Source organism: Lupinus angustifolius, chromosome LG20, assembly GCF_001865875.1.
Source record: "Lupinus angustifolius cultivar Tanjil chromosome LG20, LupAngTanjil_v1.0, whole genome shotgun sequence".
Lineage (NCBI taxonomy): Eukaryota > Viridiplantae > Streptophyta > Magnoliopsida > Fabales > Fabaceae > Lupinus > Lupinus angustifolius.
The window spans coordinates 10,659,664-10,686,915 of record NC_032028.1 but is presented as its reverse complement, the minus strand read 5'-3'; the positions used below and the strand labels follow the sequence as shown (position 1 = coordinate 10,686,915).

Below are 27,252 nucleotides of genomic sequence, written 5' to 3'. Positions count from 1 at the left end.
GTTTATTGAATACAAAATAATAATAATTAAATGGCATGAGAGCCAACTCCTATATGTGGAAGTCGTCGCTGACTCACTCATCCAATGCTACTACTCTCGCGTATGTCTCACTCTCCATCTTATTTATTTCCATTGTACTAATTTTCACACTCTCATTCTTCACAATCCATTCACGCTCATTCTTCCACGAATGGCCAAAAACACTGTAACGCCGTTTCTCTTTCTTATCCTTCTCGCTTTCTCGATCTGCGTCGCCGCTACGATCCACCACCCGATCTCTGATTCTCACCGATCTGCTGCTTCTGAACTCTTCGCTTCCACCGATGGATCTTTTCCAAGGTGAGACAATAACTAAACCCTAATTTAATGCTTTTGTTCAACTCGTTTGCTTTCTGATCTTACGGATTGGATTCTGTCCAATTATCCATTTGATTCTGATCTATGTATATCCAGAAATATCGAAATGAAAAGATTGTTAGATTATCGTTCTTTAGAGTTGTTGTTTTTATTTTATTTTTAAGAAGGATCTCTATTGTAACTAAAAAATCACTTTGAAATTGATGGTGTCATTCGGTTGGGTTTTTACTAAAAACATTGAACTGAAAAAGAATAAAATCTGAAATCATGTTATAGGAGAAACTGGGTTTTTCAGATTATCACATAAACCTTTGAAAGTCTGGCCCACTGCATGAGGCTCCTATTTACTGGGGTTGGGGAGGGTATGCAGCCTTACTCTACAAGTGGATGGACTGTTTCGAGAATTTGAATTCGTGTCAACCTCATGATCATTAATCAACAACCTTAAGGTTGCATTGCATTAAGCTCACCATCTTTATCACGAAAACCTTTATGGCAAAAATATTATTAGAAGCATTTATAAAAAAAACTTAAAAAATTGGGATCTTATATTGTGCTGTTGAAATGTGAATGACTCTACTAAGTAACATAAGTCAACTAATTGCTATTGTGTTATGTGGTATCAGTTTAGAAGCTGCTTATGAGGCCCTGCGAGTTTTTGATGTTCTTGGAATTGAAAAAAAATCTCAAGTGAGCACAGCAACCTGTCAGAAAGTATTGGAAAATCTAAAGCCATCTTCCCCTCTCAAGGATCTGTACTATTCCCTGAAAGTTAATGGCATATTAAAATGCAAGGTTGACGGGAAGGTTTACAAGGTACTTTTTTGTCTATGAGGATTACATTATTATTGTTTTTCATTTGCTTGCAGCTTGAATGCCATTGCTTATGAATATTCTTTTGGTGTGTTTTTTAAATATTATTTGTGAAAATTGAGGCTGGATTTTGTTCTTTTTTTTCTTGTAAAGGAAATTGCTTCAAGACTTAAAGCCACTGTCAAGGATGCAAGTACTTTGCTTGACATACACTACTTAATAGGAAGTTTGGTTCTTATAAAGGTAATTCTCTTTCCTTTACTTTATTCTCTGAGCCCAGAGGGCTTTGTTTTATGTAAGTTTCATTAGAAATAGAATCCTAGGAACATACTGGTTCACTAACGAAGGTTATATCCAACATTCTCTGAACATGGCAAACTTTCTTATATTCTGTTAATTTTAAATAGTTGACATATTACTTTCTCCGTGTGTTTTACAATTCTATAATGTGACTTGCTCTTGCTGATTGCAATATAGTTATTATGTTTTGTTATGGTCCTTACTTTCTTTTGGTCACCCACTTCTTTGTATACAGGATCAGGATTCAAATGTTGATGTGCTTCTTGTTGATGCCGACGGGACTTTTCATTCAATTAAGGTCCTTTTTATCTTATCTTCCATTAAATAAGATGATAATTAGGTTTGCTTCTTGATAACTGCTATTCTGCCATTATCATCTGTTGTGGATGATTGGAGTTTCAGTAATTGAGCCACAGTCCATTTTCAGTAGTTTCCTTCCATTTTTCATATAAATTGTTGCTGCTTCAATTTCACTTCAAGATCTCATGTGCGCATTTGATTTCTTGTCCTTCATTGTTGGCAGGCTCTAAGCCAAAGTGATGGAAGATGGCGTTACAGCTCTGATAATCCAGAGTCTAGTACCTATGCTTCTGGTGATGATTTATATAGAAATGTTTTGATATTTATTTCTCATTATGTGCTTAATGTTTTGATATTTATTTCTCATTATGTGCTTAATGTTTTGCATCACAAGGTTTTTCGAAATAATGTAATTGCTGGAATTTATCTATACTGAAAACTTCACTGAAATATCTATACTGAAACTTAATTTTACCATGTATTTCACAGGATTAGCACTTGAAGCGCTTGCTGGGGTTATCTCACTAGCATCTTCTGAAGTTGATCAGTCTAAGGTGAAGTTCTAGATCTTTAGTGCGTGTAGTCAAATAATTTTCATGCACTGTCCAAAAATTCATGTGGATGAAGTTAGTTGTGTTGTATGAATATTTTATGGGGCATATGTTGAATCTAAAGTTAAACTTACCAGTGCTGCATTTTCTGAATATCTGATTTACCCTTATTAGCTATACACATGCTTTACTTGCTTTTGATATTTCTTGCTAACATACATCGTTCTGCAACTTTTATCAATATCTTATATTAGCTCCATATTGGCAGGTCAACACTGTGAAAAGGGATATATTGAAGCTTTTTGACACCATTGAGAAGTATGGTATGTGTGGTGGCTTTACTTTTACCTCCGTCGTTGTTAGAACTGTTAATGTTTATTTACAAAGTATTCATAAATTAGTAGAATTCCCTGGAATGTATTTAGCTGCCGTAGTGTCCTTTTCTGTCATTTGTTTTTTCATGAGTGTTCGATTCTTCTACTTAATATAGTGCATCTTATGTTACATCACATTTTGTTTCTTATTTGGTCATTTATTGCTTGTTTTCTTCCTTTTTTGGGCTTAAATATTGATTAAGTTGCAATCACCGTGTTAAGATCTAAGTTATCGTTGTCTTGATGATAGCATGGATGTTAGTTTTGTTTTATCTTTTCTTTGTACACAATAAAAAATGTCGACATTGTTATGTTTAAGTCATATTAGCTACCAATTTTATCTGTACTATTAGCAATTGGAGGGTTTCTGTTGAGTTATCTGCCTTTGTCAGTTACATGCAGTATGAAATTATTATTGATAAGCTTAATGCCCTACTTTTATGAACTAAGTAGCCCGAAGAGAGGAGTAAATGTACCTCTTCAATATGCTTACTGTTTCTTGTGAAATATCAAATTCTACATATCTTGTATGGTTGAGATTGTTGCATGTTTGCTTCAATGCATTTCAATCTTCCAGACTGTTATTAGACATCAAGTGACACTAATTGCTTGAAGACTCTTAATTTTTGTATTTCATTAACTGGTCCTTCTATTCTTTACAGCTTATACTTTTTTATATTTAGAATATACTGTGTTCTTCATTCTGGTCTTAGATGGACATATTGCCAATTTTCAGATGATGGGACCTTTTATTTTGATGAGAAATTTGTTGGTGGACATGAGCATCAGGGTTCTCTTTCCACCACTTCTTCAGTTGTTCGAGGGATTACAGCTTTTGCTGCTGCAATTTCTGGAAAAATAAATGTGTGTGGAGTGTATGGGATCACTATTTAATATTTTAATATGTTAGATTTAATTTTAATGTTATTCCTTTGCTTTTTCCAGCTGCCAAGTGATAAAATATTGGGGTTGGCAAAATTTATCTTGGGTATTGGAATCCCAGGAGATGCCAAGGACTTGTTCAATCAAGTTGAATCATTAGCTTTTCTAGAGAGCAACAGGCAAGTGCTTGTCTAAGAACATTATGTAATCAGTTTTATGGCAATATGTCCTTTATCATCTGTTACCTCATCTCTGCTCCCAAAGAGATTTGGATGTTCCTTATTTTTCCTAGTGTAGATCTTTGCTCCCAAAGAGAGATTTATTGATCGTGTTATGATATTCAGGAACAATATGTAACTCCTATTTTTTTATTTGATGTAGGGTTTCCATCCCATTAATATTGTCACTTCCTGAAACAGTTTATTCGTTGACCAAGAAAGACCAGCTTAAGGTATGTAATTATGTTATAGTGTTTTAAAATCCTTAATTTGCTAGTTTGCTACTATTATAATTAGGTTTGTTAAATATATAAAACAGGCAATCTATCTTCACTAAGCATAAGCGTTTGGGACAGGTGGTTAACGGCATGGTATTAAAGCCTATGACCAATTGGTCTAGAGTTTGATCCTAGCTGCCCCAATTCTTGTATAAATAAGTAGAATTTCAGCAGAATGTAGGTGGGCCGGTGTGCTGTTCATGTTCCAAGCCCACACAATGCTTGTGTGAGTGAGTGTGTTAGATATATAAAACTATTCAAGTGCCTCCACCTAACAGCTTAAGCTTTTTGAACAGTTGGTCTAAAACAACTTGAAAAAATTGGGATATGAGGAGGTGATGTGTGCATTGGGTTTTTATCCTGATTGCCTTGTCACGGCATATGGGTTCTTATTTAGCACAAGAAAAGTAGAAAAATTAACTTGTAGCCCTTTGGTTGTAAACCATTTGTCCCCGTCATCCTGTAAGCTTATAATTTACCACTCTTTCCTGTCATGATCTTGATGTTGGTGAGTCAGACCTGTTAAGAGTTTAAATGCAGTTTATAGTTCTGATTATGCTTCCTTTGTCTCCATAGCATAGTACTTGTTATTATAAGTCCATTTACTTTCAATAATAAAAACAAAAAAAGCTCTAGCTTGCACTCTAGTTGCCTTTACCCATTTATTGCTTGTTGATCATGCCGCATCTGCACTCAGCCAAACAATTTTACTTCTCTGTTGTGGTCGTTTTACAGTCTTATATTTGTGGTTGTGCATGAGTTCTACTTCTTATTCACTACTGAAAAAATATAACTAATATATATTACAAAATCAGGTTAGCGTGAATACAGCACTTGGTTCTGCTGCACCACCTCTAACAGTTAAGCTTGTCCGAGCTTTCAGCACTGGTGCAAAAGATTCAGCTGTAATTGAGAGCAAGGTGAGTGTTAAGTCAATGGCCTCTTCTAAGGGGCTTGATAATATTCCCCCTCTAATATGGTCATTTTGTTTCCCGAGATTATTTCTTATCTCAGGTGCCTTCTATTTTGTATGACTCAGGAGCTTCAGTATGACAAAAAAAGTGGATTTCATGTTTTGGATACTTTCCCAAAGAATGTAAACGTGGGGGTGTATAATTTTGTCTTTGAGGTATTCCTGTCTGTTTGTTTAGTTCAGTGATTTGATTTTCATCAAGGTGTTTTAGTATCCATCTGTCAATTATAATACTTAACCCTATTTTGTAGATTGTGCTTCATGACTCTGACAGTGAAAAAGACTATGTTACTGGAGGACAAATTCATGTGCCAATATATGTTACTGGAATTATTGATGTTAGCAATGCAGAAATTGCAGTTCTTGACAGCGATCATGGAAGTGTTGAAACCCTGAAAGCGTATGTATCTGTTTTGGTGTAAATTTCTTGCCGTGATACTTAAATACCTTCGATCTGATTACCGATTAATTACTGATTAGTATGTCATATGCTTTTAATTCTATCATGTATTTGAAGTCCTAGGCTTTAGATATAAATTTTATATCTCAGTGCTGTATTTCTGTTTATAATTTCCGTATGGTGATTTGTTCATTTTCAATTCCCATTTACCTGTTCAGGCTAGATTTGGCTGGAAATGATGTAGTTTCACTCTCAGCTAACCACCTTCAGAAGCTGCGTTTTTCTTTCCAGTTGAAAACTCCACATGGCCATGTTTTTAAGCCTCATCAGGTTCGGAGTTGCCTCTTAGTCCTCAAGAATGAATGTCATCCCAATGCAATGTTTATTGAGGATTTTGTTGTTCTGCAGGCATTTTTAAAGTTGAGACATGAGACAAAGGTTGAACACATCTTTGTGGTTGGAACTACGGGCAAGAAGTTTGAGATAATTCTCGTTAAGTATCTCTTATCACATTCTGTTGTCTGGGCTCAGTTTTCTTCTTCAGTTTGTTACATTGTGTAATAAATAACCGTTACACAGCCAAATTCATATAGCTTATCTACATAGCACATATTACTATGTAAAAATCAAGTGCATCATCGTATGGAAAACTTATGTACTGGTTATAATATAATGCACCTTTAATCACTTGTAACACAACAGTGAGGTTATTTATCTATTAAGTTAGAACTGTTTTCCTGCCTTAACTGATTTTGAGTGGCTGTGATAGAGGTGCTTATAATTTTCTGTTTGCCCTTATTTTCCTGTTGACGTTTGAAGTTAATTTGACTCTTATATTACCAATTGTTCTTGTTTTATTTACTTTGTCATTTTGGCATGTAGGATTTTCTTGGCTTGGTGGAGAAACTTTTTTATCTTTCAGGCAAATATGACATTGAGTTAACTGTTGGTGATGCTGTCATGGTATCTTGAACTACCCCTTCCTTTTTAATGCTCCTCCTCTTGTCTAACAGCCTACAAGAACTCTGATTGAAAACTACCTTCTTTCAGGAGAACTCTTTCTTACGGCTACTTGGCCATGTCGAATTAGATTTTCCTGAAGCACCTGAGAAGGCAGCCCGTCCTCCTCCACCACCTGTTGATTCTTACTCAAGATATGGGCCCAAAGCAGAGATAGCCCACATATTCAGGGTTCCTGAAAAGCGACCACCTCAGAATCTCTCTCATGCTTTTTTGGGTTTGATCCTTTTGCCATTCATTGGATTTCTGATTGGAGTAAGTCATTATAATACTCATTAGATGGTAGCATAATTGTAGTTGTGCCTCTAAGAGGAAAGATCTCAGGGATAAGAATGGGAAAAATAAGAGAACCACAAAGAGAAAATCTGATGTGGCTATCTATGCATTCTATTTTTTATGTTGGGCTTTTATGACCATAAATCCATAATCTCTATTAGGATTCGCTTTTATGACCATAAATCCATAATCTCTATTAGGACAGGAGAACTCTTGGTGAATCTGAGTTTAATTAAGGAAACACAAATTGAATGGTCTGTCTCGCATATTACCCTTCAAGCTCTCACCAATTACAATGTGTATTTCTGTTTTGGTAATGAAGATGGTTTACAAAGGAAAAAGTATCTTTCTTTCTACACCAAAATAAAGTATTTAAATTTAGAGCATTGTTTACTGGAGTCAAAACTTACCAGGATAATATTTGCAATAGTTACCATGCACTTATATTTGAAAATTGGTGCTTAATAGTTAAAGCTCCTGAGCTGTATTTATTTGTTTGAAACTGGGCCTCTTATTGGGCCTGGTCTTGTTGGCTTTTGGTAAAGTGATGTGGATTGTCTTGCCTTCCTTTGATTTGGTTTACCTTCCTGTATGATGGTTAATGTTTGCCATTTTCATTTATATCATCTACAGCTATTACGTCTGGGGGTGAACCTGAAGAATTTCCCTGGATCAACTGTACCTGCTACATTTGCCATTCTTTTCCAACTCGGTATTGGTGCAGTTTTGTTGCTTTATGTGCTTTTCTGGTTGAAGGTATGTTGTCCACTCAGCATTGATGTAACATTATTTAATTATCCCATTAAACATGTTTGGGTTAGTCTCTTCTATTACATGGTTGTATTTATTGGTCCATAATGGTCTTCGTTTGAACATAGTTCATTTTCATTCTGATGGGGCAATTTTGTCAGTTTCCTTATCTAAGTCATTTTTTGTTCATGTGCAGCTGGACCTGTTCACTACACTGAAAACACTGGGTCTTTTGGGAGCTTTGTTGTTGTTTGTGGGACACAGAACTCTTTCACATCTTGCCTCAACATCAGCCAAGTTGAAGTCTGCTTGATGAGTCAAATAAATAATGTTTATTTATAAAGAGAATGAGTTTTCCTTTAAGGGACGGCGTAGTCCAGTTTTATATAACCTCTGTTTTACTAGCTACTGACAAATTTAGAGAGCTCAATTATATGGTTTAGAGAAAAGAGCTTAATTACGTCCGAATAGAACTTATCTTTGGTCTTGCTATGAGGATAGCCATTGATAAACCATCTATTTTAGCATGTGCTACAACCTCTCTTTATTATGAGTTTCAATCTTTCATGTTCCCTGTCACATGTTTTCCCGAGGCAGCTCAGTTGGTAGAGTTGCGTTATATAACGTGTGATGGTGTGAGCAATTGAGTTTAAACATCAGCTGCAGCACAATTTCCCCTGCCTAAACAAAAAACCTTACCTGTGAAAAAATCATTCCCTTCCACATGAATTATCCACCTACCCTGTTTTCTATTACTAGTCATTATCTCCTTTACACATTTAATTTTTTAAGATTTCTAGTCTTCTAAAAGTTTATTCATTTTTTAATCTGAGGATTCTTGAAAGTACTGTCACTCAGGGCTAGAAGCTCATGCTCAAATGCTTCTACCTTTTTGTTTGTGCTTAAGCGTTATTCTTGGAAATTAGATAGACATTATAATAGGGTGACATAAAAACACGAGTTCAGTTTTGTATTTGACCCATTCTATAAACAGAAGTGGATAATAGGCTGAAAGTACAATATTTTAGTTCCATTAAATTGAATAATACCAAAGAGAAAAAAATATCATATTGTGCCCTTTTCCGTCTTGATGGTATGTAAACATAATTATACATACGAAAAGTACAAATGTGAAAACAATTGTTCGGTTTTCTAATTTTTTCAATAGGGGTTGGATACGGTTAGGTGTGAAATCCTTTGCTTAAATAAATCTAATCCTAGCATGCTAGGCACGACGATATGTGGCAGCATTCCTATCCTAGCAAAGGATCAAGGCGAGTTCAAGAGTTGAGAATGAAAGTAGGAAAGTATGTAAATAATAGTAAATAGCTAACCCACTAACTAAAACACAGTCTAATAATGAATATCAACAATAATGTAAGTTTCAAACAATATGATATCATATCATACATCAAAAGCGAAATAGAAATCATTAAAACTTCAATGCCTGGTAATTTGTTCAAATTAATTTAGAACACAATACATTTCTTAAAAAATAGTGGTTGGACAATACATTTTAAAAAAATAATGGTTGGACAATACATTTTAAAAAATAAAATAATGGTTAGTTGCAATGTGATTGTACTACAAGAATTAGTTTCACAACTATACTCTGGCATGCCTAGTCAAAGACAACTCCAATTTTCTTAATCACAATAACAAGGTGGTAATGTTTGTATCTAAAATTAAATATAAATAAGACAACTTTCCAATGAGCTTTCATGTAACTTATGCCTATAGTGAAGAGAATTAGCAATAACATATAAAAGAACACCTGAATCATAGGAAAATATATCTATAAAAGCAACTCTCCCCAACAGTAGTGTGCCTATCTTTCACTCAGCTTTGCTGAGACTTTACAGTTCACAATAAATGGCATGAATTCCATCCACATATTGAGAATGTCATCATTCTGAAACCCGGATGCTCTCACTTGTCAGCCAAATCTTCTTCTGAATTATTAACACCGCATCATCCTTACCTTGATCCATGCCGGATATGGCCACTGCTTGCCAGTGCAATGCCGGCAACAACTTCTTTATAGACAACACCACTGATGGCTTATCATTGATAATGATGAAACCTTTTGGTCTGATGATTCTATCCATCTCAATCAATAAATCCTCTGGACTGCATTCTTTCTCAATGATATCAGAAAACATAGTCCACGCATGTAGTAGATCGTAAGTACGAGGGTAAGTTGAAAATGCTTCACACCTGTTACATTCATACCAAAACCAGGTCAAAAAAGTACTACAAAGGCAATGAGCAAGTGACTTAATTCGCACCGGCCCTATAATTTTAAGACTTAGATCACAATGCTGCTTTGAATTTTTATCTTGCTTTTTTATATTTTATCATTGAAAAAAACATGGGTGTTCTATATATACTAGTTGTTGTTTTCTAATAAGAACATAACAATTCATCAATGAAAATATAACATGTGTAGTAGCAAATGTTACACATATTTTCATTGGAAAACAACACCAGAAGTACAGTGTACCGAAAGAATGGCACTAACTCCATCATAATTTGCCTCAAGGAGAGTATTTTAAATAATAAAAGAACAATTGCAGTTAATATAACCTATTGAAGATCATTCATTGTATAAAGATAAGGGCCATACCAATTGTGAACCGTTCCAAGAAGTCCTCTGTCATATATAATCTTGAGAGTGTTTGGCCCATTTTCCGGCACTACATTCATAACCCAAACGTCCTTGTTCTTCAAAGCAGCAGCAAATGAACCCAAATTTGCCTTCATGTCCATTACATTTCGAACAGTGTCAGGCTTAATTTTATCGCCTAGCATGGTCCAGTAATTATCAACTTGTTGTCGCCAAACTTCCTGCATAAAATTGGTCATGTCATATGCTTGTAAACATGCCTTTGCTTGATCATGCTAGTGCCAAGAGAAAAAAATACTCAGACATAATGGCTATCTAACTATTAGATTCAACTCTAGAATAATTAGTTCATTTAAGCTTATTAATTTTACATCCAAAATCATCTCAGAATTAGAAAGGGAAATTGCGAAGTTTTCCACAAATTCAACAAATACAAAGAATTGTACATATGGTGTCAAATTTAGATTGTCTTTTGTTGGGTATTCCAAGTGTGAAGAAGTCTTATATTGTGCAGAAGTGGATGAGTTAAAGAGCATATAAGTGGATGGACCATAGACATAATGTTTTAAGGTTTTGGGTCAAGATGGTGGTGTCAAAGCCACTTATATGTTTCTTTCACTTAGTCCATAGAATAACACTTAGGCCCATGGATGAAGATCTGCCAACATCTTCCTACACACACATTCACATTCTGTAGGAGTCTGTCTGTGAGTTGGGTTTTGGAGGGAAGGAATGGAAAGGGACGGCTTGGAAGCCATAAAATACACAGGTGAGATGACTCTGAAACCTTTCCCTCCAAAACTCAACTGGTAAACAGACCCTGAGAAAAAATGACACTTGGATATACAACAAAGGTTTTTAATTAGTTCATATCAAAATTAGTAAAGCATGAAATGTGATCTGAGTTATCTTCATTTATATTTACAGTTGGCTAATGTAGGGTTCCCAGCATGTCCTTCTCCCACTCCTTCTATTTTCTTGAATGTTTTCTTCCTTTTAGTTTTTCTGATACATGCAGACTTTGTTGCTACTTCCGATGGGAGATAAATTCATTATTGAAAATATTACAATTGGAAAGCAGGATATATATTAAATTACCGTATCCTTCTCAAACATTTCCGTGGAATAGTTAAAGTCAGCAAGACGAGGAGGTGGAGCAGTCAATCGTGCTGGCCAAGGAGCCAAACCACTTCCTCTTGCTTTGTGCATCTCTGTAGACCAGCAAAATCTATGGTTATTGTCTTTTCAACTTTAAACATAAGAGTCGTGAATTAATACCAGAATTTACGGAAGGAACAAACAAAATCATGCAACATTAGTATCTGCAGAAATGCAGTTGTGGTAAATGCAATATAATCAAAGAGACCATAGAATTATCCAGAATAGCAAGAGCCGTTGATTTACAAAGTTAACTCTTGCATAGGACTGCATATCACTCGACATCTTTTTTATTTGGGCAGTTGTTTGCTTAATTGTTTCATCATTTACTATTCACAGTAAGCTATTGTTGAACTATTATGGTCTGGGAACATTCTTAATATCAGTTTATCTTGTGGTCTTGATATTAAAAATCAGACTAAATCATTGTACGAAATAGGGAAAATATCACTCACGATGAGAGTAACGTGTGATGCAAGCTTCCATGTTAACTCCCCAAACAGCATCAGGATCATCATCAGATTTGCAGAGTGGAGGCTGGGTATCAGGCGCTCTTTTTAAGTAACAATTATTTGTAAGAGGCTTGACCCATATAACAGTCTGGTTCCTTTTAGCAGCTACTTTCCAACACATCCGTCGGACAAGATCACTCATTTCTCTCCATATTCTCTGGTACTCTTCGTCCAGAGCATACGCTTCAGGAGATGAGAAGGCGAAGTAGCCTCCTGGCCTGAGTAACCTATCCAGCTCAAGGAGAAGAATACCATCTCTTTGAAGCCAGTCAATTCTACACCGAGAACAATGAGCAAGTTCAAAAGATCTACTTGGGTAAGGGAGTCTTTTTGTCCCTAAGACACCGAGATATGCTGGAATTCCTCTCTCCAAAGCAAATTGGATTTGGTTTTCATGAACGTCATTTGGTGCTAATGACATCGCTAATATGTCAGATGAAAGTAGATATCCCCCAAAGCTTGCAACTCCACATCCGACATCAAAAACATTGCGGACTCGTCCTCCATTGTTTATATTATTGTTTGGAAACTTGAGCATCTGTCATACCAATAATGAAACTGACGTTATTTTTCCATATACGAAAGAGTTTTATGTCCGGTAATTATTTTAGTCCCAACTCAAATAACAGTCACCCATCTTACATTGGCAATTAACGCAATATATTTATCAGCACCATAATGGAAGTGAGTTCCTCCACCGGGAAAAACGATCTTGTCACCTTTTACTACCATCCAGTTCTGGTCAGATTTCTCAGTTGCAAGATGGGTATGAGGTATATTTGCTTGCCATACCTGATCTCTGCTTTTCGGCCACTTGATTGGAATCTATTGTTATCAAGAACAACGTAAGACACTAAAAGCTTATGCATAGATAATTTATATAGTTACATGGAAGAAGCAATGCCTGTAGAAAGGACGGTCACCTTATACCCTGGAGGAGGGGGAATCAGGCAATTATAATGCCTCTCAGGCATTGGGCAGTGCCGCTCATAATGCTCCATCAAAGTCAGATCAAGCTTCAACCTTGTTTGGTATATGAGATTCCTATCTAGGCAGGGAATCAGCTCCGAGAGCCGATCATCACATACCTTCAAAAAGTAAATAGAAGGGTAAAATAATTAGAATGCTTCATATTAGAAACTAACATTGCAGGCTAGCGGCAATGACGAGTTTAAAAGTTGTTCAGCTCAGACAGAAATAGATAACTCACTGGAATGGTCTTCGGAATATCACTATCATCTCCTAATTCAGTGAAAGAGGAAGATTCATCCCCTTTCCAACCAATGTCTTTTAAAGATTTGCTACCATACTGAATAGAAGATGAGCCAATATTCTTAAAATACAGGTAAAATAAAGCACCGACAATAATCAAAATCAACGCAGTTGTGACAAATCGTTTTCTCGGGTTCCCATCTGCTCTTCCTTTTGCCATTTCCGATACTACATAAAAATCACATTTCAATATTGCTTCACCCGGCATAAGGTTAAAAAATTCTATAACATACATTGCAAAGCAACTATTCAGCTACATTAGAATCCCCTAATTTTCTCACCACACTCACTAAGTTCAAAGTTCACTTACAAAAGGCGTCGCCGTCAATTTAATGGCAATTTCCACAAAGCAGCCAAGTAACGCAGTTGAGAACCACTAAACAAAGAACTGCACATAAAGTTGAAATTGGAATCAATGAAACAGTACTTAGCACCATCATGACTGAAAATTTTACACAATATCACTCATTGTGGACTTTTTGCACATTCCCTCAAAAAGGAAGCACCACTATAGGATCAAACACAAACTAAAAACCATTTTTTTAATAATAAAAAAACTCATTAACCAAATAGCAATAAATGAAAGAAAAACTCAATAATGAAAAGCAAAACCAAATCTAAGTAACATGAAAAAGAGAATGAGTCAAGTTAATATTCCAAACAATGAAGAAAAAAATCTAATTAATATAACTGTCACATGAGAGGGACAGTAAGAAATTGGTAGAAAAAGTGTAAAGGAAGCAAAAGGGGTAAAAGGGGAAAATAAAAAAACGCATCAACGATAGTGGATTCACTGAAAAAAGATATTTTGATTAGTTTGTGGAGTAAAGGTATGATTTTGAAAAAGTGGATGGCAATTAAAATCAAGAAATTAATAAGGGAACGTTGAAAATGGATCTGGGTATAAGGTTGGAGAAGGTACATACCTCAGTTCATTTGAGTTCAGAGGTTGACAGGGTATTGAAATTGGAACATTAAAAATCTAAAAATGACATAATATAATAATAATAATAATAATAATAATATTTTTATTATTATTATATGTATGAGATGACTTGGATATTAAGATGATGAGACCTGATCCCAAAACCATGACTTTTGAAGCTGGCTGCATAGAGGCACATATTGCATTTACCATTTACAAATTATTAACATGTTTGGATAAAAGTTGAGAAACACTAAAAGTCAAAAATAACTTTTTTATGCCAAACTTTACCTAAAGCATAATCCATTCTTTTGGATTGTTGATTATTTTCGGAAAGGTTAGTGTGTGTTTACTTTTGTCATTTTCTGTTCTTATTTTCAAAGAAAATAGAAAATGGTGACGAAAATATGTTTACATTCCTGTTTTTATTTTATATTTTTTAAAACATAACTTTCATTTTAAGAAATTTTAAAAATGAAAAAACGTCATTTGTATTTTTTTCAATAACGAGGAAATGACATTTTATTGAAAATTTTAAAACTTTTTTGCCCCAATCAATTTAATATATTTTGATGTTTTAAAATTTTCATTTTATTCCAATTTTTTTCATATTTTTAAACTCAATAGACATTTATATTTTACTTTCCAATTATACATTTATTCATTACTAGTCTTTTCACCATATATTTTTTCTTCATTTATTTTTTAATCTAGGTTTCAATGTGCATTAAAAGTCAAATTGTATCGAATTTTTATATCATTTAATAATTTCTTAAATATGTGTATAACCTTAAATATCAAAATATGCGGAATGAGAGGAATATATTTTTCAATTACTCTATTCGCTAATCAACAAAACCCCCAAAATCAATCGATGAGTGTGTCTGTCATTCAGACCATCACACACCTTCATAATACAATTTATTTCTCTATCTCTCAACATAACAATTTTTCTTTACCTCTCATGGTATTGGTGAAATAATTCGACCATGTGTATGTTAATATTTAATTTTGGGATGAAAATTGACGTCTCTTAAAGTTATTGTAACCTTAATTAAATAATAAACACTTATATGTTAGTATTTTATTTTAACTTTAACTTTTTTAGAGAATATATCTACAACTATATAATGCTCATTATGATATTTCTCACGTCTTTTTGATAGCAAATGACCAACTCCAACAATTAAAGTTGTTCAATGTATTGATCACATAAAATTTGTTGAAATAGTTGACTTGACTAATTTAGTGATTAAATTTTAGAATTGAATTAATTGCAAGTGTGTCCGGTATTGTGAAGGTTAGAGTGAATGATTTTGAAAATGAAAATGACAATAACAAATATGTTTTGAGGAAATGAAAACATGAAAAATGAATATATATTTTTGAAAATGAAAATAGGAAATAGGAAATAGAAATAGAAAACATAAAACCAAACACACCCTTATTTATCACTTACAATACTTTTATCTTAGTATACTTTTCTTCTTCTTCATAATTTAGTATGTTAAAGTAGTATATTAATGCAATCCAAACAAAATATATTATGTAATAGTCATTTTTTAATAACATACACAAATATTAAAAAAGTTATCTTATGATTGAATATATTGTTATCTAATTTTCATAACTACCAAATATAACTTATAATTTTCTTATTATAAAGATAAATTAACCTTAGAAAATTATTTTAGAAGAATATTGATAAAACATTATCACATCATTCTAGCTAACCTCATCTAGTGATATAAATAATTGATTGTTGTTGTGTTTTAGAATAATATATCAAAGAGAATGGATCCACTTACTCCAACAAGAGTAAGTGGAAAAAAGCTACCTCACATCTTAATCATTCATTCTAAGGAAATCCAATGATTTGAATTAGTGAGTGTACTTTAACCATTAGATTTACCTAAAATGAATGACTAAGATGTGAAGTAGCTTTTTTCCACTTACTCCAAGAGTAAGTGGATCCCCTCCCTATATTAAAAGTTTATAATAATCAAAAGAGAGTTGATCTAAAGTTGACTCTCATATATTATACAAAGTTGAATAATGATGATCAATATCTAAGAGTGTTACATGCTAGGAGGGAGAACCATTATTCTCAAAGAAAATTAGTTTTTTCCTAGAAAGGGTAGGAATCAAAGATACCCTAGTAAAGACAAAAGAAATACCAAAAATGATTTGTGACTTTCATGCTTACTAGTTTCATAATATTAAAGAGAAAATGCATATTAAGAAGGTATGAGTTGTTGCAACTCATGTCTTTTGGTGTATGAATGTATCACAAGTGTCTCCATTAAAAGTATATTCCTATTTATTTTTAATTATTAGAAATATCTTCTATGCTCTCAAATGTCATGATGTTACTTAAAAATGTGTTGGTTTAGTGATATTGTGTTAAGTGCCATTTTGTGAATGAAATGTATATGATTTTGGGGCACTTAGTTTGTAGTCATGATCCAAATTGTGTACAACTCCCAAGAACTTAGTTTAATTTTGTTTTGTTTAGGAACTTACATGTTTTTGTGTCAGTTTTAGAAGAATGAGGATTAGAAAAGATGGAAATTGAAGAAATCTGCATAAAAGGAGCTCTGGATCCCTAGCCCAAGCCACAGGCTCGCCCAAGCATCAAATTGTCCCCTCGCTCAAGCGAGAGGCTGTCGCTCAAGTGACAATTCCAACTTTTGAGAGAAAAAATCCATGTGTGTCTCTCGCCCAAGCGAGACACACAATTATCATGCTTGCTCAAGCGAGAATCTCTAGCTTGAGCGAGAGATTAAAACGCTGAATCAGATATAGATGGTTATAGGACAAAACATGGGTTATCCAAGCATTTTCCACACGAATTTTAGAGAGAAGAAACACTAGAGAGGAAGAGAGAAGTCATGGGAACGACTTTAGATCCGGAATTTCTTGTATTTCTCATTATAAGAGTGTTGTAATGGCAATGATGAGTGGCTAGTTCTTCAGTGTTGAGATTGAAAATGTAATCTTCTAACTTTTGTAGTCATAGATTCAATTCTTTAATGTATTCAGTTATTTGATTTTGGGAAGTATATCTCGTACTTAATGCTTGAGTTTACTTTGCTACTGAATTCTTGATCTTGGATCCAAGTTTAACTGGGAAGTTGAACTTGATATCGAATCTAGATTATCTTCCTTGCTACATCATTGATCTAGGAATGGAGAATGATGTATGAATTGCTTTTATATTAAACTTAAGGCTAGATAATTGGTTAAATATCCAAGGAATTGATATTTGATTAATTATCTAAGGATTTTATACTCAAGTAATTGATACAAATGATTCGAAGAAAATGAGCATCAAAATTTGTAACTTCATAAGTTATACATAATTGAATATAAGGATTGCAAAGGGAAAGAGAGATGAACTCATTTAATTTCATAATTTAACTTTTACAATTTAACAACTTTATTAAAAAACAAAGTGAACATTGAAATATCAAATCTTGTACATACATACTTGATCTACTTCCGTAGGAATTAGTATAAATTCACTCTGCTCTCTGAGGATGATATCCCAATATTTACCGAATTTTTTACTTGACGATACGGTTCACTCGCCATACCAAAAATATCAACAAGTTTCTGGCGCCACTGTGAGGGAGCAATGAGCAATTTATATTAGTTCTATACTGAGCTTATTGAATTGTAAATAATAATATTATTTAATTTTTTGTAGTATAATTAACCTTTATGCTAACCCTTGTTGTAGTCTTCTTATTTATGCTTTTGCTAGGTAAGGCTACTGAAAAATAATTAAAGCTTAATCCATAAATTGAGAAGTCAGCCAAGAGTAACCGAAATAAGGCAAATGATAAGAAGAAGCAGGGTAATCCGGAATTGCAGTGTAGCTCTGAACAATCAACAATTTCAGAGCCTCAATTATAAAAAATGGAGAATGCAAATATTGCCACTAGGAATAATGAGAGGCCTAATCCTCCAAGGAGGACGTTAGGTGACTGTGCTATGTACCAAGGTCTACGACACTATTTGTAACATCCCAAAAATTATTATATTTTAGAAATAAATTTTTTGAACTTCATATTCTAGTTTTATTCTATGATAAAATATGTACAATGATATAATAAATTTACTTTAAAAAGATATCTTAACATTAATATAGTAGAATTGTATTTTATTATATTCTTAATGTTATAGTTATCGTTATTGTTATTATTATCATACAATTATGTTTGATAAAGTATTGTTTGATCTTACACAATACTATTTATGTATATGTTATCTTATTTTATTATTATGATTATATGTTTTCTTTATATAATTTGTTTTATCCACTTAAGCCTACAAAATACTTAGAATTGATAATTATCATTAAATGATTGATGAACTATTTAATTTGTGATAATGTTTAAAATTTTACAATTTACTATCAAAATTTAGATTAATTAGAATAGAAGATCTCATCCTTAATAAAAATAAGAAATTAGTGGGTTAATGAGAATTATATTAGTTAATAACAAAAACCTCTCACACTTAACTTTTAGTTTTCAACCACAAAACTAAAACCTAGACCTAACCGCCACTAGCAACCAAGAATGGAGGAAAGAGAAAGGAGATGAGAAGAAACCAAGGAAGGGGATAAAGATTTATGTATCAATCATAGGTAACATTAGAACCCAATCAAAATCCATGAAGAAATATTAGAGAATTTATAGATTGATATTATTGTCAGTGTTCAATTAATTTCTTATCATCTTCATTCTTGAAATTCATTCTTACTGAATCATGGATTGATCCAATGAAAAGTGTTTTCCTTTATTGTGTTCGTTGAGTGAGAGTTAGGAATAAAAGATTCATAGTAATATAACACAAATAACAACTATGTAAATATTGTCATATACTAAATATACATCACTGAAATATGAAACAATTGGTGATGGTTATGCTCCAGGTTCAATATTATTAATTAATTATATATATATGTATAGTTAAATTATTATATATATATATATATATATAGGTAGGTTTGTTCACTGTATGGTGTAATCCTAACTACAATATATTTAAATTATGTCTTCTTCAATTTTGTATGCAAGTGTCAAATGCATAATGACATTTTATACATTTTTTCCCAATTTTATTTTGTTGTGAGACGCACTGTGTTATTCCTAATCCATAAACATATGTATGATGATGAGTGCACACTTATATTCATATTATAATTAGAGTGTGTGTTTGAATGTTAGTATATATATAAAATATTAACTGTATATGTAAATGTAAGGATTATTTATATGTAATTTATGTGATATAATGAGTGTGGTTAGTTGTTATATAATATTTAGTTGTGTGTCTTATTTATATTGATGAAATTATAAGGTTTTTAGGAAGTTTTGGGGTTCATTACCCAATTATGTTGATTGTTGAAGGGGTTCATTACCCAATTATCTTGATTGTTGAAGAGGTTCATTACCCAATTATGTTGATTGTTGAGACGATTTTATGATCTGATGATTGGCCTAGGCACAGGCAAACAAATTCACAGTTGCATGAAGACGGGCTTATTCCTGGAAATGAGGTAAGACATTTCTACGAACTCGGGGCACCAGATGAGGGGAAGGCACCTCCAGCAGGCATGCTGTGTGCAAACTTTTAATCATGGACTGTGGATTCAAGGCAATTAGTGCTACGTATGCAAATTTAATGTGTTATTGCTTGTGCGTGACTTACCTTCTAATTGATCATGTATAAGTTGTAAGTTATTAATGATATTATAATATGATGTAATGTGAATATTAATCTCTATTACTATTCTTTATGGAGATTTTCCGTACTCGTTACGGCTATGAATGTCATTGTTTGAAGGTTTATGAAATAGTGTTACTGAGATTTTTATCTCACTATACTTGGGTTTTCTGACATTTCTAGGTGAGGCGCCTAAGCAGTTTGAGTTTAAACTATATTGAAGAACACAATCATGCACTTGAATTTCCTATAAATTAGTTTTAACTGTATAAGTTATCTTAGAGTGTTAAGTTGAATGTGTCTTGTGGACTATGTTATACCCTTTTAGTTTAGTGTTTATTGTTATTATGAAAATTATATGCATCTTTATAATATATTTTATTTAGTATTTAATGATATTTCAAGAGATACTTTCATTACAATTTGGTAACTTTTAAGCTTCCGCATATGGTATTATGATTATTTTTATTATGAAAGTTAGGGTGTTACATTATTCAAACGTTGTCATTCCACATACCGAAAGAAAAATGGAGATCAAGCCCGCATATCTGAATGCTCATGTGGATAATTTTTATGAGTTGGTGGCGACCATGGGTTACAATGACAATGAGATGGAAACTGCATATATGATGCTCTTTCCATTTTCTCTCATTGGTGAAGCTATGGAATAGCTTAAATCTCACCCTACTTAAAGCTTAACCAACTAGAGTGATTTAGAATCCAAGTTTCTAACAAGATTCTTCCCGCTAACTAGATATGTGCACGCCAATTTGAGATCTCAACATTCAGACAAGGTACAAAAGAGGCATTCTATGAGGCTCGGGAACGTTTCCAGATGTTGTTGAGGAAATTTCCCAACCATGGATTCGAAGATGTGAACCAGCTGAATATATTTTGCAATGGTTTGAAACCTGAGACAAAGATGATACTAGATGTCGCAATAGGTGAAACTATGATGGTTGTTGATGCTGAGCAAGCCACCATGATTATAATTGCTTTATCTTCAATAGATAGGCAAGCTCAGCACAACAGTAGGACAATATAGAAAATGGGCGTGTTAGATTTGAACAATCTAATGCTATTCTGGCTCAAAATAAGATTCTAACATAACAGATTGAGACACTCACTAAACATATGTCAAAGCTGCCTCAACAAATAAATATGGTACAAACTCCTCTTATTCATCAACAAGTGTTATGCTGTGAATTCTGTGGGGGTGATCATGCAATTGGTCATTGTTTTATGCCTAGCAACAATCAAGAGAAAGAGGTTCAGTATGTGAATAACCAGCCTCGTCAGGGAAACTTCCCCAACAACTCTTCATACAACAATCATTTCTCGCAAGGTTGGAGGGGAAATCAGAACCAAAATTATAGCTGGGGGCAAGAAGCAGGACCATCTACTAGGCAACCACCGTTTCAACCATCATTTCAACAGGGTCCACACCCACCATTAAATGAGAGACAAACTAAACTAGAAGAAACTCTGGAGAAATTCATGCAAGTCTCCATCACAAATCATAAGAATACTGATGCTTCTATCAGAAATCTAGAGACACAGATGAGACAATTAGAAAAACAGATGGCATAACAACATTCAGATCGTCAACAATTTTCCGCCAATACTCAAACCAACCCTAAGGGACACTATAAATCTATCACTACTAGAAGTAGGAAGGTAATTGGTAGGAGTATTGGTGAAAATTTGGCAGTTGAGGAGGAAGTTATTAAGGAAATAGAGGCTGAGAAAGGAGAGAATGTAATCAGAAAATCACAAAAGGATGAAAATGTACAGGAAGGGGTAAAAGTTGTAAACAAGGAGGAATCAATAAGTGATAATAATGACAAGAGGAAGAGTGATCTACCTCAACTAAAGGATCTCCTTTATCCTAAGAAACCTTCTAAGAAAGATAAGGAAAAACAATACACTAAATTCATGGATTTATTCAAGAGCCTATAGATCAACATATCCTTCAGGGAAGCTATGGAACAAATGCCAATATATGCAAAGTTCATGAATGATTTATTGACAAAGAAAAGGAAGTTTTAAGAAGAAACAATGACATTTGAAGCTGGATGTAGTGCTATTATTCAGAAGTCTTTACCTGAGAAGAATAAAGATCAAGGCAGCTTTACAATATCGATCACTATAGGTGAGCTATCTGTGGGGAAAACATTGCTTGATTTGGGTGCTAATATTAATCTGATGCCTCTGTCAATGTTAAAAAGGATTGGGGATCTAGAGATAAAGCCTACTAGAATGACTCTGCAACACAAGTTTTGAAATTATTTGTGAGTTGGTTTTGGAATTATCTAGGAGATTGTTTGTTGTTGAGTACTATTAATATGTATTGTATTGATTAGTATATGTGAAGATGTACATTCCGCGTATTAGAATTTTTGAGGTATACTTATGGTGTAATTACATTGAGAGACTTTATGACACAATTAAGATGTTGATGGGATTTTGACCCAATTTCTATTGATTGTTGAAGAGGTTTATTACCCAATTATGTTGATTGTTGAGAGGATTTTATGATCCGTTGATTGGTCTGGGCATAAGCAAATGAATTCTCAATCGCATGAAGACATACTTACTTCTGGAAACAGTATAAGACATTTCTACGAACTTGGGGCACCGAGTAAGGGCCAGACACCTCTAGCAGACATGTTGTGTGCAAATTTTTTATCATGGACTAAGGATTTGAGACGATTGACGTTATATACAAATTGATTGAAGAGTTATGACGTGTTTAAATTATATTTCTCTTATTTATATTCAAGTTATGAGTAGTGAACTAAATTATAGAGTTAAGTGAGATTATTGTTATTTATCTTTTACAATCTTTATGGAGATTTTCCGTACTTAGTACGGCTAGCAATGTCATATTTTCTAAAGTTTCATCCTTATATTGTTACTGAGATTTTATCTCACTATGCTTGAGTTTTGATATATTTAGGGTCTTCTAAAATATGATTGAGTACCGGTTGGAAGAACCACAATCAAGAAACCATTATAGATGATAACTTATTGTTATTTGCTATTTTTTATCTTGTGATCTGTTAAGGATACATTTATGTATTTGAGGATATTTTAACACTTTGTTCTTATCCTCTTTAGATGAAGTCCACTTTATGATGTTGATTTAATTTAATAATACTTTATTTTATTTTTGTTGAGGTGTTATTCTTCTACATTAAGGAAAGTATAATGTTGTGTGAATATTTTTAACAGATATGTTCCGCTTGGTTGTTATTATACAAATTAAGGTGTTACATTTTTTGTATCAGAGCAGATCGATTCAGCTTAGATAATAGTAATAGTCAACCACTTCTAAACTGGAGATTAGAAACTTGATAGAGTATTTTTGTGTTCCCTTGTTTGTTCTTAGTCTTCTAAACATTCTAAATACTTGAGTACATTATGTTGAGAGTAGCTAACTCAATATTTTGTGTTTTGTATGCAGAACTATGGCAGGACTAGAGAGTTCAAGGAGAGACCATAACAATGAGCAGTCTATTGATGATCCTTTAATGATTACCTTCCAACAAATAGCCAACACATTAGCAGAGCAGGCAGATGTTATCGCTGCTACTAATCAGATCCTCGCACAACTCCAGAATAATGTGAATGGAGGAGTTAACCATCAAGGATATGCGAGTTTAGCTTCAGGAAGCATGCTCCACAATCTTTCATATGGGAGTATGATCCGATGGCTGCTGAGGGATGGATTCCAAATGTAGAGAAGATCTACCAGGTGATGGGATGTAGTGATGTACATAAGGTTGACTTTGCAATGTTTATGCTTAAGGGGGAGGCAAAACATTGGTGGAGAAGTGCTCGAGGGAGACTTGATGCACTCAGGACTACTATCACGTGGGAGGTATTTCAGTTAACATTCTTGGGAAAATATTTTCCCCAGAATGTAAGGAATTAGAAGGAAACTGAGTTCTTGCACTTAAAGCAAGGAGACATGCGTGTGGGTCAATATGTAGCAAAGTTTGGGAGAAGGCTACTGAGTCAAATAATTTGATCCAATGTACGTGCTTAATTAAGGAAAAAACTTTTAATTGTATTATTCGATTCTAGAGCTTCCCACTCCTTCATTTCTCAAAGTTGTGTGGAAGAGTTAGACATCTATGTAACTCAGTTGTCTTATGATTTAACTGTCTCGACCCCTACAAAAAGGAACAATGTAACTTCTTATGCTTGTTTGAAATGCCCAATCTTTATTTTTGATAGGATATTTTTTATTGACTTAATATGTTTGTGTTTAAAGGGTCTTGATGATATTCTTGGTATGGACTGGTTGTCTGCCAACCAGGTGGTACTGAATTGTTCCACTAGGACGGTTGAGTTTCCTTCTTTGTGTTCCCAATCGCTTCCAAACTCTCACGTTTTTAAATGCCACTCAAGTCACGAATTGCCTGCTTGAAGGAACCCAATGATACATTCTCTTAGCTTCCTTAGAGTTTGAGGTCCCCATTGATATAATGTCTACTAAAGTAGTAAGTGAGTTTCCAGATGTCTTTCCTAAGGAAATTGCTACCTTACCACCCGATAAGGAAGTAGAGTTCTCAATAGACTTAATTCCAAGATCTGGTCCTATATCCATAGCACGATATAGGATGGCCCTTTTAGAGCTAAGTGAACTTAAGAGACAAATTGAGGAATTATTAGCTCATAAATTCATTAGACCTAGTGTTTCACCTTGGGGAGCACATGTTCTCTTAGTTAAGAAAAAGGATGGGAGCGTGAGGATGTGTATAGATTATAGACAATTGAATAAGATAACTATTAAAAATAGGTCCCCTCTTCCTAGGATAGACGATTTGCTAGATCAATTGAGAGGAGCTTTAGTATTCTCAAAAATTGATTTGAGGTTAGGGTATCATCAAATCAAGATTAAACCTGAAGATATACCTAAGACTTCATTTAGGACTAGGTATGGGCACTATAAGTACTGTGTGATGCCTTTTGGGTTGACCAACGCACCAACTGTATTCATGGATTACATGAATAGAATCTTTAGGCCTTTCTTAGATAAGTTTGGTGTGGTATTCATAGATGATATATTGATATACTCTAGGATCTATCAGGAACACGAGGAACACTTGAGGATAATCTTGCAGATTTTAAGAGAGAAAAAGTTATATGTCAAGCCTGAAAAGTGTGAGTTTTGGTTAAGTGAGGTGAAATTTTTGGGACATGTAATTTCTTATGATGTGTTTCGGTAGACCCAAATAAGATTGATTCAGTGTTATAGTGGGAGCAACCCAAAAGTGTTAGTGAGATTAGGAGCTTCCTAGGTTTAACTGGTTACTACAGAAAATTCATTCCTAAATTCTCTCTTTTGGCTTTGCCTTTGACTAGTTTAACTCATAAGGGAGTAACTTTTGTATGGACCCAAGAGTGTGAAGAAAGTTTCTTTGAGCTTAAGAAAAGATTAACCAACACTCCAATATTAGAGATTCCAGACCTATTGGGTGATTTTGAGGTTTATAGTGATGTGTCTAAAAGTGGGTTAGGATGTGTACTTATGCAAAATAAAAAGGTTATAGCTTATGCTTCTAGGCAAATTAGACCTCATGAGAGAAATTATCCTACTCATGATTTGGAGCCTGCGACTGTAGCTTTTGCCTTAAAGATTTAGAGACATCATTTGTATAATTGAAAATTGAGGTATTTAATGACCATAAGAGTCTTAAATACTTATTTGACCAAAAGGAATTAAACATGAGACAAAGGAGATAGATGAAATTTCTTAAAGATTATGACTTTGACTTGAAATATCACCCAGGGAAGGCGAATATTGTGGCATACGCCTTGAGTAGAAAGACCTTATATATGTATCATATGATGGTTCGTGAGTTGTCATTGGTAGAAGAATTTAGAGATATGAACCTTGATGTGACCTTAGGTGCTCTTAGTTTGAGACTGACTACATTGAAATTATGTAATGATTTTTTGACTAAGCTGAAGTTGACACAAGAGTTAGATCCTGGACTTCTGGATAAACTACATGAATTAGGATTTTATAAGAGTCAAGAAGGTTTATCTTGTTCTGTGGCAGATTGTGTGTTCCTAAGGAGGGGAGCATAAGAGAGGAAATATTAGGGGAAGCTCATAAGGGTATGTTGACTATGCATCTTGGTGTCACTAAGATGTACCAAGACTTGAGAGATAGATATCAGTGGCCTGGTATAAAAGGGATGTTGCTAAGTTTGTAGCAAAGTGTCTAGTTTATCAAAAAGTTAAGATAGAACATCAAAAGCCTACAGGTCTAATTCAACCTTTAGCAATACCTGAATGGAAGTGGGACAATATTTCTATGGACTTTGTCATGGGTTTTCCTCGAGCCCAAACAAAGCATGATGCTATTTGGGTGATAATTGATAGATTAACCAAAACATCACACTTCCTACCCATCAGAGCGACTCTCTCACTTGAAAAATTAGCATAACTCTATATCCAGGAGAAAGTCAGACTCCACGATGTACCTCTTAGCATTGTTTCTGATAGAGATCCTAGATTTACCTCTAGATTTTGGAAGGGCTTTCAGGAGGCTTTTAGAACTAAGTTAAACCTTAACACTACTTATCATCCCCAAACTAATGGTCAAACTGAGAGAACCATCCAAACATTAGAAGACATGCTTAGAGCTTGTGTTTTAGATGAGGGAGGTAGTTGGGATAAATACTTACCTTTGATAGAGTTTTCCTACAATAATACTTACCATTCTAGTATTGGGATGGCACCCTATGAAGCCCTATATGAAAGAAAGTGTAGGTCTTCACTTTGTTGGTTTGAGGTAGGAGAGAAAACCATTTTAGGACCAGATCTAGTGGTTGAGACTACAGGAAAGATTAAGTTGATTAAGGAAAGGATGTTTACTGGTCAAAGTAGACAAACTAGTTATGCTAATAAAAGAAGAAGACCTCTATAATTTCAAGAAGGAGACCATGTATTCCTTAGGATCACCCCAACCAGTGGGATAGGCTGAGCAATTCGTGTCAAAAAGCTAAATCCTCGTTTTCTTGCCCCTTCCAAATTCTGAAAAAGATCGGAACTATTGCTTATCAAATAGCATTGCCTCCACATTTGTCAAACCTCCATAATGTCTTTCATGTCTCTCAACTTAGAAAGTATGTTCCTGACTCTTCTTACATCATTGAGGTTGAATCAATATAATTAAAAGATGATTTGACATATCACTCCAAACCATTGCAGATTATTGACCATAGTACCAAAACAATAAGGAGTAAGATAATCCATTTGGTAGAAGTTCTTTGGGAAGGATTGACTTCGGGAGAGGCTACTTGGGAGCTTGAGGAGGAGGTGAGACTGAAGTATCCATAATTATTCTTAATAGCAGGTAACTTCAAATTTTGAGGACAAAATTTCTTTAAGGAGGGGAGAAATGTAACACCCCATAATAATAATAATAATAATAATAATAATAAAATTGAATTATTATAATTAGTGTGTATGATTTTGAGCTTGTATGAAATGATTGTTATATAATTTTTTT

At 33.9% G+C, this 27,252-nt stretch overlaps 3 protein-coding genes across 5 annotated transcripts; 2 read left to right on the top strand and 1 right to left on the bottom strand.

Moving 5' to 3' along the window:
- Window positions 161-8,064, top strand: LOC109336283 (dolichyl-diphosphooligosaccharide--protein glycosyltransferase subunit 2-like). Its single transcript, XM_019572789.1, has 19 exons — window positions 161-339; window positions 984-1,173; window positions 1,324-1,413; window positions 1,706-1,768; window positions 1,994-2,063; window positions 2,260-2,324; window positions 2,590-2,644; window positions 3,432-3,559; window positions 3,641-3,756; window positions 3,959-4,028; window positions 4,889-4,993; window positions 5,113-5,202; window positions 5,298-5,446; window positions 5,665-5,776; window positions 5,855-5,938; window positions 6,329-6,409; window positions 6,497-6,721; window positions 7,376-7,498; window positions 7,689-8,064. Exons 1-19 carry the CDS (start codon window positions 191-193, stop codon window positions 7,803-7,805), a joined length of 2,082 nt encoding a protein of 693 aa, XP_019428334.1. The 5' UTR covers window positions 161-190; the 3' UTR covers window positions 7,806-8,064.
- On the bottom strand, window positions 9,113-14,120 carry LOC109336576 (probable methyltransferase PMT3). Of its 3 annotated transcripts, none has more exons than XM_019573253.1 (9): window positions 13,987-14,120; window positions 13,371-13,448; window positions 12,999-13,228; window positions 12,712-12,876; window positions 12,431-12,613; window positions 11,732-12,326; window positions 11,217-11,329; window positions 10,119-10,339; window positions 9,113-9,709 (listed from the first exon to the last, which is right to left on the bottom strand). In XM_019573253.1, exons 3-9 carry the CDS (start codon window positions 13,218-13,220, stop codon window positions 9,400-9,402), a joined length of 1,809 nt encoding a protein of 602 aa, XP_019428798.1. In that variant the 5' UTR covers window positions 13,221-13,228; window positions 13,371-13,448; window positions 13,987-14,120; the 3' UTR covers window positions 9,113-9,399. The 3 variants fall into 3 exon arrangements, with proteins under 3 accessions (XP_019428798.1, XP_019428799.1, XP_019428800.1); XM_019573254.1 differs by having other exon boundaries at window positions 13,383-13,448; XM_019573255.1 differs by lacking the exon at window positions 13,371-13,448 and having other exon boundaries at window positions 13,987-14,073.
- Window positions 21,780-24,156, top strand: LOC109335484. Its single transcript, XM_019571617.1, has 4 exons — window positions 21,780-21,997; window positions 23,188-23,423; window positions 23,465-23,604; window positions 24,001-24,156. The coding sequence occupies exons 1-4, from the start codon at window positions 21,780-21,782 to the stop codon at window positions 24,154-24,156; spliced, it is 750 nt and encodes a 249-aa protein (XP_019427162.1).